The following is a 15,093-nucleotide window of genomic DNA, read 5'->3' on the forward strand; positions in this document are numbered from 1 at the left end:
AACATATTAAATATATTATAATATAAAATTTTTATCAATAATTTAAATTTTTTTTTAAATATCATACCAAAAGAGCAATCAAACAACATAAATTGCCGTTTACGGCGTAGGCTACTACAATTCATTTGCCACCCAAAGCCTGGTTAAAGGGAAGGAAACTCAACACTCAAAACTGGACAAAATTGATTGGGCTTTCATATATCAGATCAAGCAACGATGTGGTACGCCAAAGCCCATCTGGGGGTTATCTTCTCCAGAACAAAGACCAAACGCGTAATTGGATTGACTCCGGAGAAAATGAAAATCATTCACTTCTAAGCCCGAATGATTAAGAAACTCTTGCTCATAATGCTTCTAAAATTAGCGAAATCGGAAATGAACCATTTAAGCATTCATTGTGGCAATATTCGTAACCGAAAAGTGATTGATGAATGAAGTAATAACTTATGATAGCTACATTTTACTTCCCAAATGTAGATTGTTGTTTAAATTTGTCACTCTCATTTTGATTATTAATATATGTAATTAAAAAAACTTTTGCTGTCAAACAAGACTCATTCTTTCTACGACATAACCAAAGAAGACTTTGTTCTTAAAAAAAAGAAGAAGAACATATTGGATTGGTTAATCACTAATAAAAAATAGTAGCGTATAAACTTGAAATGAATAAAATAAGGTCACCAAACTCGAAAACCAGAAATGAATTTTAGACAAACTTAATCTAGCTTACATCTCTTACTCCATTAAAAGAAAACAATGAATAAAACCAACACAAATGAGCTCCTATTTCCCTTATTGTGCTAATTTAAAGATTACAATATCCATAATTGTCCTAGTTGTATTGCTGAACGGGATTTGGTGGATGGCGACTATTTCCGGTTGTGTGTTAAAAACGGGATCGTGTTAAAATTTTGAGCAAGTCAGAATACATAAACGAAACAAACAGCTCAGGTCACCACCATTTTCCTGGTGCCGGCCATGAGGGCTTCTTAATCAGAAAGACGAGGAAAGAAGTTGCACTCCGTTTATTCGTTGCGTGTCCTGAAAAGCGTTTTGCAATATAATTGGTTTACTCTCCGTTTACTCATTGCGTGTCCAGATAATGGTTTTGCAATATAATTGGACGTCGTTGGTCCACTACAAATAGTTGATGTTCAATGCTTTGGTGAGAAGCATTAGCTTTCACTTTCAACTGTACAGTATCACACCTAAAGAGTGCTGATTTTCACAGAAGATAGCCGTGATGCTCATGTCAACATGATGTCATCGTATTCATAGTCGCAAAAATAGCACATTGCGAAATTACTAAATTACCCCCATCAAAATTTATTTTCCCTCCACATGATTGGAGGAAAGGTTTTTTTTTTTTTATTAATGGATAGAAGGTAGATGACATAATGTCCAAAAAAGTTTTTAAATTATTTTAAAAATTTTAAATAAATGTTTTTATTTTTATTACGTTTAATTAAATTTTTATATTTTTATTTTGAATCAAATAAGTTTTTGTATGTTTATTTTTAATCAAATAAATTCTTATAATTAATTATTATTTTAGTCAAAATGTTATTTTCATTTTATATTTGATAACTCTAGTGTATAGAGTTATCTTATACATCTTTGAAACTTGAATTGAGCTAAGTGTTTTAGTTTTAAATAATTCTCAGGTAGTTTTTATGTTTTTTAATAATAATTTAATTTATGTGGTGATAAATTTTTATTTATGTAATTTTAGTCAATTTTTGTTTAAAATCTCTTACTTCAGCCTTTAACTATTTAATCTTTTAGTATTAAAGGATATGTAAGGACTCGAAACTGAAAACAACAATTAAGGGTGTAAATTGACTTTAAAAGATCTCTAAACATGTTGTAATGTTTGGAGCGTAACTTGAGCTATAAAAATCTAATCAAGGTGATTCCTTGACTGATGGATAGCCAAAAGAAAGTTATAACTTTGATGATTAGCATTTCATCCAAATTAAAAGGAATCAGGGCTAAAAATACAATTGAAAAGTGAAGACTGCAGTAGACTACACATAGCAAGTCAAAGACTTTCTCGTCGTAGCGAAATTGCATGTTGGCTGTGGTGAGAAAAGGCAGAAAAAAAGCTCCCAAGTCAAAGAGTTTCTCACTGTAGCAAGAATACATGTTGACTACAATGAGAAACAAGGCAAACTTAGGCTTCAAGTCAGAAAGATTTTGGTTGCTGTCAGAATCTATTTTTGTTGCAGCGAGAACACATCATTTAATGAATATTTTGTACAGGTTTTTGAGCTGAAAAACCAAGGGGATTCAAAACCATTTTGGGCAAAAGGAGGCTGAAACCAAAAAGGGCAAAAAAGAGGGAAACAATAGTTGAGAATCATTAAAAAGCTGTAGGAAAGAGTTTCTCACACTAGATTGATTTTCTCTCTCTAACTCTTTTTGTAAAAGAATATTTTATTTTGCTAAGATGTGTATTTGTCTCTTGAACATGTTAAGGTAGAACTTTCAATCTAAGATTATGATAAATGCTATTGTATAGTTTGGATATTTTAGATTGATTTTTACTTACTTTTATGAGAATATCAATGTTTATTTAATTTGTGAATTTTACCTTATTTGTTGCTTGATCACCACCAAATTGAGTATGAGTTTTTGGTGATGCTTGATAAAGATAGTCCAAAAGGCTCTAAATTTGAGTAGTGTATATTCATTCATTGTAAAGAAACTAAGTGGATGATTAATTAATGAGATAAAAATATACCTATTAATCATATATAGTCAATATAAGTCATAAACTTAGTGAACTTAGCTTTGGTTAATTTTTTATAGGTATATAGATAATTAATGAAACTAGGCAATTGTGTGATGACTTAATGGAGTAGTACACATGTTCAAGGAACCTAAACTAACATTAATTCTAATAAAAAGTAAGAATCCCAACAATGCAATAGTTGAAGCTATAATTGTACGCTTTAATTACATTGGTTTCTCATTCAACTTTTAATTTACAATTCTTAGATTAATTTGAAGTTTTAGATTAAATTTTATTTCATCAACTTGTTTTTTTTTTTGTTATTTGGATCAAACTTAGCTTGCTATAATTTTAATAATTAGTAATAAATAGTAGACTAACTTCATGTGAAAACGATAACTCACTTACTATTATATTACTTGTTAATTATGTGCACTTGCATGATGTTTTGCTAAAATTGATAAAAATCTTAAAGTAATTTATCTTGATAAATTAGCAAGCAATAATATTATGTAATGTTACTACTATATTACTTGTTAATCATGTGCACTTGCATGATGTTTTGCTAAAATTGATAAAAATCTTAAAGTAATTTATCTTGATAAATAAGCAAGCAATAATATTATGTAATGTTAATGTAACATGCTAATATATCATAATTGATAGTGACGTAATATATTAATTTAGTATGATAATATAATTATATGATGTTTTTCACTTTTTATATTAATGTCATATCAATGTCATGCGAATATAAAATGATAAGTGGTATTTTAATTTATAATAATTAATCTATTATTAATCATAAGAACTTATTTGATCTAAAAAATATATAAGAATTTGATTAAACGTAAAAAAAAAAACTTATTTAAAATTTTTAAATAATTTAAAATTTTATTTGAAAATTATGTCACGGCAATTGAATTCATGTGGGTAGATGTGCGTATTACTTCGACGCTGAAATATCTTTGATTATGTCTAGCAAAGTGGATTTGGTTAGCGTGAATGGTAAACATCAAATCATGCATACAGCAAAAGACACGTTGATTCTAGTACAACAAAAGACATTTTTTATTCATACCTTTTAGACTTCAGCGTACCAATTTATTTAAGCAAATAACCGGTTAAATTATCCTGAACGTTAAATCAACGTAAGCAGGTACAAATCTTTTTTGCATGAATTACAAAAGGGCAAACAGTAAGCAATTGCCAATAGAATATTGAGGCAGAAAGCAATTCGTCTCATTGGCAAAGTAGCAGCAATCGATATACATTACATAACCACCCTCAGTTGATTAATTAATACTTGAAAAATGACAAAAGTGAGAACCCCCCCGGACACCCCGAGGCTTCATGATAGAATTAACCATTGATTAACGCGTGAATGCAGGGAATGTTGTATTTGGCGCCACGTTATATTGGTCCACCGCATTATATCCTTCTCCAATCTTATTAAATTAGAACTTCTAAATCACAACCAATTAAATAAATAGTAACATTATTAAGGAATGGTTAGGTCACGGGGCAGGTTTGTATATATAATTTATGAGGAAAATAGGTTGAAAGGTCGCTGTTGTTCACAGTGACAGACATGATTTTGCCAAGATGATATAAGTACCTATTATAAATTTTACCCCTCGAAAGTTCAGACGTGATAGAGGGAGAGAATGCAGGGTTGTTGGGAGAGTAGGTGAAGTCAGTAACGTTTGGACCACAACGTAGCTATATTTATATAGGTATGATGCATTACTTGTGAGATTGACAATAGACGAGCAGACAGATAGTAACTAGATTCCAGAATAAAGAGCTGGGTCATATCAAGTTGGTTCGCAGTTTCTGGTCACCAATTGCTGCAGAACTTTTCATCTTGCGGTAGTAGGTGAGATGTTAGGCCATTTTTCTCGTTTTAATAATTTGATGGTGAGATGTCAACACTCCGGTCCTATCGACAACCCTTCAAATTAAATCACCATTTTTAATCATAATATATATATATTATTCATTTCTTAATTGCATCTAAAACGAGCTAGATCTCAATAATGAATGAAAATGTTCTGTATCGTCCTCGTATTTTCGTTTCATCCACTAACACTTAAAATATACCTTAATTAATTTTTTAAAAAAACCTTTTAACTTTATAGAAAATCAAAAAATAGGGCGACTTTCATTAATGCATCAGTTTCATTTTTGTTCCCTTAGAGAAAAAGACAGTGAGCTGTGAATGTACAGAAATCAAAATTAAGTAGAATCAGTCATCACGGCTTCTACCGGATAATTGAATATTATGGGTCCTAATTAGATGCAAGTCAATTAAGTTGTTGCCAAGCGTTTTAAGTAAATAAAATTGATTCACTATCAGATGCTTTGGCCCCACTCACCAACTCTTTTCCTATCAGCTCTTTGTCGTCTCTCTATATCTTGTTGGCTTCGTATTCTTCAGCGAGCGGTTATCTGACTCGACGTGACTAAGATCAATAGTTAAAACGTTTTGTATCCAATTACAACATCAACATTGTTAATACATAAAAAATATTTAGTTGGTTAACTTTGAAAGCATTTGCATTGTTTTTCTTTTTTAAGAAGCTCGGTATTTGTATGATTAATTGATAAGTAATTAGTGATGTCGACAAAATCTCTAATTTTTAAAATAAATAAAAACTGAAATCCGGCATAGTTCATCTAATTATAAAACTTAATTGCATCTGAATTAATTGTAGGTTCTAGGTTTCTCTTTGGGCTGTTGTCTGATGTTTCTGGGTTTATGATTGGTTGCAGGATTTTGGGAAATTACCCCTATGATTGTGGCATAATGGGTAATATAGGTGGCAATGGTCTTATTATTGCTGTGGTGATTTTTCTTTCTTCCTCATTTTAAAAGAAATTTTTTACCTTTAACCAAAAAAAAAAAAAACTCCCTGAACACCCCCCAAAGCGTTTGCATTGTATTATTCAATTTATGGTGAAAAATAATTTTAAGATTTTAAATATTAGTACGATTTTTCACCCAAGATATTACTCTAAGAAATATTACAAAAAAAAAGAAAAAAGAAAAATTCAAGCAATCCTCTATCTCAGAACAGTACCAAACTTGAGCAATCCAACACATTTCATTTCGACTTGTTCATTTTTCTCTCCCCAACTTCTTTGTGGTTTCAAAAGCTTCGAGTGGTTTATTCATTTGACTTGTATGCGTTCAATGGAGTACTAGTGTGATTCATGACGAGGCATTCTAATCCCAACCAAAAAATGGTGTGTGAAATTCAAATGGGTTAGTTGAGGGAGGGACTGCCTTTGGAGTCTGCGCTCAAATGGTTACCTGAAATATTATTTGAATATTACACTTTTCTTTTGTCCAAGAAAAAACAAAGGTCGCTTTTAAATTTTGTATTGTCGTTTTAAGTTTGTTAGTTTCTACGTCAGCTTTCCTTGACATGGCCATTTACATTAACGAATTAACATACACCTAACTCGGTTTGTACGCCATATGGTGCAGTTGTCCTACACTAACAGAAACAGTACTTCCAGCTTTGACTTTGCCATCAGATTTTACCATTGATATATTATTTTTTCTCCCGCTAGTCAAAAGGCGGCAGAGGTGATCACAGCAAAGTAAAATCTTACTCGACTATTGCAACACCGAAAAATGCTCCCCTATGATTGATCCTTGTGGGTTACGTCGCCAGAGAATTAAAATAGTTTTATAGATCGTCTAAGATCATGGTCAGGGTGAAATAGTATTGAAATACGTAGACCCTACCAAAGTATAAAAAAGGTTTGCGATCGATACAGAGAGGGTGGACTGTGGGGTCCTGTCTTTTAGGTGGGTGGGCACTTGTACATGGGGAATTTGGGACCAAGAGCGAAGTGGTTGAGACAACCAACGATATATAACTCCACTTTGTGCCTGGCATTCCCCCATCTTCAACTCTCCAATCTTGCTTCTTTCTTCAGCGTTTCACACCGTCCGAACTCCAATATCCCAACCAAAGAAAACAATGGGTTCAGCCGGTGAAACCCAAATGACTCCCACCCAAGTCTCCGACGAGGAAGCGAACTTATTCGCCATGCAACTGACCTGTGCCTCAGTTCTACCCATGGTCCTCAAGTCAGCCATAGAACTCGACCTGCTCGAAATCATGGCCAAAGCTGGTCCAGGTGCTTTCCTGTCCCCAAAAGAATTGGCTTCCCAGCTCCCCACGAAGAACCCTGATGCACCTGTCATGCTAGACCGCATCTTGCGCCTCCTTGCTAGCTACTCCGTTCTCAATTGCTCCTTGCGTACTCTTCCTGATGGCAAAGTGGAGAGACTCTATGGTCTTGGTCCTGTCTGCAAATTTTTGACCAAGAATGAGGATGGTGTCACTCTTTCCACCCTAAGTCTCATGAATCAGGACAAGGTCCTCATGGAGAGCTGGTAAGCGCTAAACCTTGATTAATTTTGCTCCTTGCTTTTTCTCTATTCCCCTTTACTTGGTTATTTCTCCAATTCTTCATTCATTTACGCCCCAAAAAGAAATATTCATAGCTACTCTATCTGGTGAACTTTACTCATATCATCATTGTTGGTGTTGTGATAAAGGTTGGTTCCCTCAACCCTTCATTTCTTTTCTGAAGTTAAGTAATTCATTGACTAGAGCATTCCATTTTCGGAAACCGTATATATAGGAGTATTTACGTCTCTTTCAAACGTTCTAACCTTATCTTCCTATTTGTCTATGCTTGAAAGAGAGTGATTAACAACTATATGCGTGTATTATACATAACTTAAATATAAAATTTTTACTTAATTATGCTTCATATATATGTTTACGGCTTTAAATTAACTTGTCACGGTATCACTTTTACCATATAGTAATAATTATACTTGAAGATAATATTATGACCCTAATACTCAAAAGATAAATATGTCGGTCAAGGTAGCGGTAGAAACAAAAGCAAAAACAAAAGCTTGAGAGGATATGTTATACTCGTACACTATAGTTAGGTAATTGTGATAAACAATTGGGGCCAATACTATTTGAAACTTGGGACACCTATCACCCAACATTTTTTGTTTAAAATATAAAACGGAAAAATGATGCAAATATAAATTAATAGGAGAATATACAAATTTTCATCATCTCCTTAGGGCCAGTGGGTTTGTTCATCCACCGTATGGAAAATATGTGAATGTTGGCTTATTCTTTTATTTATTTTTTATCTTATCTCGATCAACCACGTCAAACTTAAGTTCAAAATAAGTATTCAACGAACATCAGAAGATGGAAACATAAATATATTGAAAACAAAAACTATTATTTAATGTTTATAAATATAGAAGTAGTAGTATTCCAGTGCAAGTGACAGCTCATTAATCATGATAATGGTGACTAGAAGGAATAACTTAAGATGCACTATATACACAATCAGGTCTTTATCACTGAAGTAAAATACGAGTATTCTGAGGAGACTGATGTGGATTCACTATGATGAAGCAATTGGTTGACACTCAGAAGTAAATTCAAACCAGAACATTTTTCAAAACAGTTGATCAAAAATTTTCAGAGGAGGTCAGGCCAACTAATTGATTTTGCTAGCATTTGACCCTTCCTATTGTAGAATATTTTAAAAGGCAAATGATGTACAAAAACGGGGCTGCTGTGGATGATCAAATTTTCAACATCTCAATTGAGGAAGTTCTCTCCTGGCCCTGAAATAAACTGCTGATTCGTAATAGTAAAGTCACTAGTTCATCTACATATAAAGTGAAGATATATTATCCTAACTGAGATTGACCTGAGAATTAAGCATTGTTGGACTTTTTGTAGGTACTACTTGAAAGATGCAGTGCTCGAAGGTGGAATTCCGTTCAACAAGGCCTATGGTATGACGGCATTTGAGTACCATGGCACAGACCCTAGATTCAACAAGGTTTTCAACAGGGGAATGTCTGAGCACTCTACCATTACCATGAGGAAGATTCTTGAGACCTACGATGGCTTTGAGGGAGTCAAAACACTGGTTGATGTTGGCGGTGGTACTGGTGCCACACTTAACATGATCATCTCCAAGTACCCCTCCATAAAGGGCATTAACTTTGATTTGCCTCATGTCATTGACGATGCTCCAGCTTATCCTGGTATCACAATATTCTCCATCCTTCTAGTCCTTGTAATAGCCAACAGGTCTCAATCTATTGAGTTCCTTTGAATTTAATTACTAAGTGCCTATAAGCAGTTAATTATCGTAGTAAATGGTAAAATTTTAGATGGACATCCGATTCAAAATCAATTGACAACAAGTGAAATGGTCTTTATAATATTTATGTATGTAGGATACCTCAACTTACTTGACGTGGGATTAACTTTATCACCAATTTAATATTTATTCAGGACATTGATTGCATTTTAGACTAATATTTGTATCTTAAAAACATGAATTTCTTCATTTCCTCAAATCTGTGGACAATACTGCATTGTTCCTTATCTTGTTTTAGAAATGAAATTTTACTATGTTTTGTCTATAGGTGTGGAGCATGTTGGTGGAGATATGTTTGTAAGTGTTCCAAAAGGAGATGCCATTTTCATGAAGGTGAGTTTGAATCAACTGAAAATCTCTGCTGTACCTACCCATTATGTGGCTTGTTGATTGTTGAACTCAACAATCTGAGAAATAATGGAGCTAATGAATGACATGTGGAATTAACACACCACTAACTCTCAACTTGGTCCCCTTTGACTCAACCCTAGGTAGTGTTCCATTCACCTCTAAAGATTTTTCTTTCTCCCATCCCCTGTTTATCTTGCAGGGGATGGCAAGAAGCCTCTGGAAAATCTATAAATAAGGTCTTAGACCAACAATTCTAATGCACTGTTCCACTGATTCAAATTAATTGCTGAAGTTCCTTTGTGAAGTAAAGGAAACTTCAGGCTGAGATATTCCTTTTTTTATAATAGGCAGAGTACATGCGGGTGCAAGTTCACTTTTGACTGGTGCATAAACCATTATGAAAGACAAGAACTAAAAATTTTATTAGCCTGATCAACCATGATTTGTGCTCTTGACATGTATGTGTGATGCAGTGGATATGTCATGACTGGAGCGATGAACACTGCTCCAAATTTTTGAAGAAGTGCTATGAAGCTTTGCCAGACAATGGAAAAGTGATTGTTGCCGAATGCAATCTCCCAGATTACCCAGATGCTAGCCTTGCCACAAAGTTAGTTGTCCATATTGATTGTATCATGTTGGCTCACAACCCTGGTGGGAAAGAGAGGACTGAGAAGGAATTTGAGGCCTTGGCAAAGGGTTCAGGATTTCAAGGTTTCCAAGTAAAGTGTTGTGCTTTTGGCACTTATATCATGGAGTTTCTCAAAACGGTTTGAATCTTTGGCTTTGCTACATGCTTCACCATTACTTTTGGATTGTAAGCTTAATTTGTGATTGTATCAAAGGTGGCTTTCCGGAATACATAGTTCTTCTTGCTCACAGAAAACAATAAGAATGAGATTTTATGCTCCTTGTGTAAAATAAATACTATTTTATATATGTTGATAGATGTACCCCCTTCCTCACTGTAACTATTAATTAAAGTGTTGTTTAATGTCTCCAAAAGGTGATTGTATAAATACATATTTTGTTTGCGGCATTTTCTTTTACCAAAGCTTGGGAACTCGTTCTTCAATTATCATGGTAGCCCACAGCTAAATCATGCCTTGTGATAATTTCAGCAGAATACAGGAGATGACTTAATTGGGTGTGCTGGCAGATATTGCTACTAGTTAGAATCAGAAGGAATAGTGTACCAGTGATCCTGGAAAACATATGGGTGGAAAAATTGATTACGAAAGGAAATGGATCTAAGAAACATCATTATAGATCAGGGTCGACTTCACCCATTGAAGTTAAAGGGACACGTTTATTTCAGAGAAGAGAAGCTTGGGCAAATATAAGAACTTTAACAGATGGAACCATCTTAATTTTTCCTTATTGAGATCTAGAATTCAATGATAAGTGTATGTCCTTTGTCGAGGTTTTCAATCCTTATAATTAGTGAACTTAAGACTAAGACGACCAACAGATGTCTATACTGCATATGCAAATTGTATGAAAATGCTAAAGCATGTTCTTTTGAAGTTCTGATGCAAGTGTATAGAAATGATTCAGTATTTATGAAATCCAATCTCGAGGTCCAGTTAGAAAAAAATGATACATTGTAACTTGGTGAATGTGGAGGCTAGCAATCTTGGTGGAAACTACACTACCAGGGCCGGCAAATCATTTGTTCTGTATATGGATCCTGAATCTGTTGAGAAGTTGAGATAATGTCTATCTATTAAATAATCACGAAATCCCGAACTTTATTGAAGTGGGATTTATGTAATTACTACTTTACACTTCCTATTCTATCTTCGGTTTTCCCTGAAACAACACATTTTATTTATTCACCAAATTTAGCAAGTGGCAACACAAAGAAGAGCAATCTACACAACCCTGCAAGTGAGTGCATATATATTCGCTATGCAAGAGTATGCACATATGCTTCCAGAGAAACTAGGGTAGTTGATCAGAATGGGCGCAAGGCATCCAGCACCCGCTTCGCTTTGCCATTAGCAAAACTTCACCTGTACGGCAGCAAAAGCTGTCAGTTACTAGGCTCAAATTACATTCACAAACAGCAAGAACCATTTCATTACACATAACATTGTCCTGCATAAGACCACTTTATGACGGATAAGATTGTCCCGCATGCTGGAATACAATAATATAGGGAAGTGCAACATCAGTACAAAATAATCCCATGTTTCTTTGTGGACCAATAATCAAACCACAATCAGCAGAAATTGGGAAGTTCTACAAATGGATATGTTACGGTAGGCTGCCAGCATATGGCAGTATGCTGCATTAAAAAATGGCACACTGCCATGAATAATAATGGGGCGTTCTACTGATGCTGCAGTTCATTATGCATTTTGGTAATATAAAACCAACGCCTGTAACTGGCAGCAAGCAGGCAATTGATCCTGACAAGTCGACAAAATGATAGAATAAGTACCGAAGATCAACCAGACGGTGAGCTGGTGTTAGTTCTTGAAAAGTTCCAAACAATGTTCTTGGTCCAGGTTCCTGCTCCAAAACTTACTGTAATATTCTGCATAAGTAAAGTCCCTGTATACGGCTCCAGATCCATCTTCTGTAAGATGTTTTGCAGGGCTGATCAAGGCATGGTCATATGGGCAGAGAAAGGAAGCAACAGACATCCTTGGCTTATCAGCATTCACAATGGCTCGATGCCACACGCTCTTGTACTTCCCATTACTCAATGCCTGCAATCATCGATGTCAGGACTGATTTGCTAGGAAGCTTGCATATTGGCAAACCAAGTGTAGTTTAGAAGACATATTAATTAGTCATTCATTCCAACATCCTTACCTTTGTACTTTTCGTTATACCTTTCGAGTTTAATTATGAATAACTTCACAACGTGCACATGGCAAAATACTAGTAGTGGGAGTAGTTATATATATTACCTGTAATTGGTCACCAATGTTAATGACAAAAGCATTTGGGCGGGGATTAACAGCAACCCATTTGCCGTCTTTGAGTACTTGAAGGCCGGCAACTTGCAAGTCTTGAAGTAAAATTGTAAGAGCATTGGGGTCTGTATGTCCTGGCAATCCATAGGTCAGCTCTGGCTGCGGACATGGCGGATAATAGTTCACAGCCATATGCTGCCCTTGCTCCCCCAAAACGTTCTTTATGTAATCTTTTTCCAGGCCTAAGCTCTCCGATATTAATTCTTGTAACCTATACCCAAGTTCTCGAACTTCTACACAATAATGGCTCACAATTTCCCTGTCAATTCAAGTCAATTTGGCAATTTAGGCATTAGAACTCTCTCCTCCTCCACTGATGTCTCAAACAAAGAAGGAAGTACAAATGCATGTATCTGCTTATGATTAGTTCTACTATCTTTTTTGGCTGAGCCTTTACAAGAGTAGTGGTCTAATTTCCATGCATTCCTCCAACAGTAGAACAAAAAATGATTCGCTCTCTTAAAATCTGGGGCCATCCTGACAAATACTTTACTTTAACAAAAGAAACAATCATGATAACTGACAAGACAAAACGTGTGGGGAATGAAAGAGTAATATATATGCAAAACTTCTCATTGATTTGGCCGATAAAAGGTACTAATAGTTTTAAGTATTATCAGCAAAGCTTTTTTAGTTTTAAATCCTCGGATGAATAGATATCCATAGCAGTAAAATTTCTTAAACCCTTGTAGTCTTTCTCCATACCCTATTTTTCTCTTCTTTTTGTTTTGTTTTTAGTTTATTTCTCATTTTCTCTTCCCTACATCATTATACATGGTGTTGAGGAAAACCAAGTTCTTTTCCCCACTTCTCTTTTTTTGTACTACCCACTGACAAGTTCCTCTATTCCTTGTTTTGTTTATAATTTCTTGTGTGGTGGATTCTTATAAGCTTTTGCCCAATTGCTCTGGCTGATGGAGGTTGGGTTGGCAGAATTGTGCAAAGGTTTCATCCGACAAAAGATGGAATGATAGCGTCTTGGAAGTCAGTCTGGATCCTGGGGGAGATGGAGTGGCTGCAAAGGGATTGCCCCTTGCTGTAATCATTTCTTAATCATCCATAGGCATAGTATCCAAAAAACCTCCATGATTATTTTAAAAAGTTCAACCAAAATCATTATTCCTTTATTTTTTTTCTATTGTAACCGTCTCTTATGGTTCATTTTTAAAAATAAAAATTATGTTTCTTGTCAAAGCAATTAAATTTAATATATTAATATTAAATTAATACTTAATCCTTTCAACTTAAAATACATTACTCTTCGAAGAAACTCAAGGAACTTAATACCATAAACTATGCAAATGAAGATGAAGATGATCATAGTTTGAAAAGTAAGAGTCAGTAGAATAAAATCTTCATCTTCAATTCTTGATGCATGGATTTTTTGGAGAGTCAAGCAATCAAGAAAGTTCTTAAGGACTCTATAATTTCCCCACGAAAGGCAATTTTCAAACGTCCAAGCCATCACCATCACAATTATAGATTACAGATGGAAAAGGAGGAAAAACCAAACCACCGCCACTAGCAATTATGAAGTTGAGTCATTTCGATATTTTATATATGGGGTTCAATGTACCTGTGTTTATGTACTTTTAGCCAAGGCTTTCATTAATTATTCAATCTTATCTATAATTTCAATCATCATTAACCCATCTAAAATATCAATAGTTTCAAGATTGTATTTCAATAAACCCGCTATAAGACATGCTTAGCTTGTAAATAATTTGAAAGAAAATGAGGAAATTATGAATTATTATTAGTAAATACGAAATCTAGGATTATTTTACAAATAAACCAAATTAATAGCAATCTAAACCAAATACGAGAATATAATCTTTGCATTATTGACTATCTAATAATATGTTTAGTCATTAACACACGTTGAATTTCTACCCATGATTGTGTTTAACAAGATAATTTCTTTCATTTCTCATATCAAAATGAAGGATAGAACAAAATAAAAGTCAATAATAACATAATAATAAAATAGTTAGTAAATAGGTTAAAATAGAAGTGATTCTAGAAGAGCCTCAGTCGGCGCCTTGAAACCAAAGCTTATTTATTACTACAGCTGTGGGCCCAATATTCAATTAATTTGGGTCTCCATTATCTAATCTGATTACGTCAACACGGCTTTGAGCCCGTGATGTCACTAGTACAGTCTACTCTACGTTTGGGTTCACCGCCCCTTAGCCTAAATGTATCTGATCTGAGCTTTTTGTTGCCGTTATCACCGTTAATTACGTTTGCTATAATTAGCTAATAAAGTCTAAAAGTGAAAGTGGCCCAATCTCAGCAAAGATTTCTAAGACTACGCAACCAAAGACTTGATCATCACGGACCAAGTCGTTTGTCCACTACCCACAAAAGGCTATAAACAACTGGCCCACGGCCGACCCATTTAGAGTTGTGTCCACATCCTCATGAATCACTAGGGTTAGAACTACTGGCTGCCGCCTTGCTCAGCCTTGAAGTTGCTATCCAACCGATAAATTTGACATTAACACCCCGCTCTCTCAACTTGTATATACTATACTAATTTCACTCTCAAACTTTGAATACCTTCTCCTTTCTTACGTGTGTGATTGCGGAAGGAAAATATTTAAAAATCTTTTCGTCTGAAAATAACATTTGCGTAGGCATAAATTCAATGGAGATTACGAGAAAAATATCCCAGCTCAGCTGGGGCTTCTTCGGTTCCTTAAGGAAAGTAACTAAGGACTCGGGTAAAAGAACGTTTTCAATATTAGAAATAGAGAGCTGAGTTCTTCCGGGTAAAACAAA

At 34.6% G+C, this 15,093-nt stretch overlaps 2 protein-coding genes across 3 annotated transcripts in view; one reads left to right on the plus strand and one right to left on the minus strand.

Annotated features, from left to right (window-relative positions):
* Window positions 1-6,639: 6,639 nt before the first annotated feature.
* On the plus strand, window positions 6,640-10,376 carry OMT1 (O-methyltransferase 1). Its single transcript, XM_021444921.2, has 4 exons — window positions 6,640-7,148; window positions 8,542-8,852; window positions 9,240-9,304; window positions 9,796-10,376. Exons 1-4 carry the CDS (start codon window positions 6,730-6,732, stop codon window positions 10,096-10,098), a joined length of 1,098 nt encoding a protein of 365 aa, XP_021300596.1. The 5' UTR covers window positions 6,640-6,729; the 3' UTR covers window positions 10,099-10,376.
* Window positions 10,377-10,857: 481 nt separating this feature from the next.
* Window positions 10,858-15,093, minus strand: part of DMR6 (2-oxoglutarate (2OG) and Fe(II)-dependent oxygenase superfamily protein) — a 6,485-nt gene continuing 2,249 nt past the window's right edge. The window contains exons 3-5 of one of the 2 annotated variants that reach the window (XM_021444924.2): window positions 12,244-12,568; window positions 11,769-12,039; window positions 10,858-11,337 (exon numbers count right to left, since the gene is read on the minus strand). In XM_021444924.2, the coding sequence (XP_021300599.1) occupies window positions 11,797-12,039; window positions 12,244-12,568 (568 nt within the window). In that variant the 3' untranslated portion in view covers window positions 10,858-11,337; window positions 11,769-11,796. Of the gene's footprint in view, window positions 11,338-11,375; window positions 12,040-12,243; window positions 12,569-15,093 lie in introns of those variants that run through there. The other variant, XM_021444923.2, reaches the window with a different exon arrangement.

Source organism: Theobroma umbraticum, unplaced genomic scaffold (assembly GCF_002168275.2).
Source record: "Theobroma umbraticum cultivar Fairchild unplaced genomic scaffold, ASM216827v3 scaffold_30.0, whole genome shotgun sequence".
Taxonomy (NCBI): Eukaryota; Viridiplantae; Streptophyta; class Magnoliopsida; order Malvales; family Malvaceae; genus Theobroma; species Theobroma umbraticum.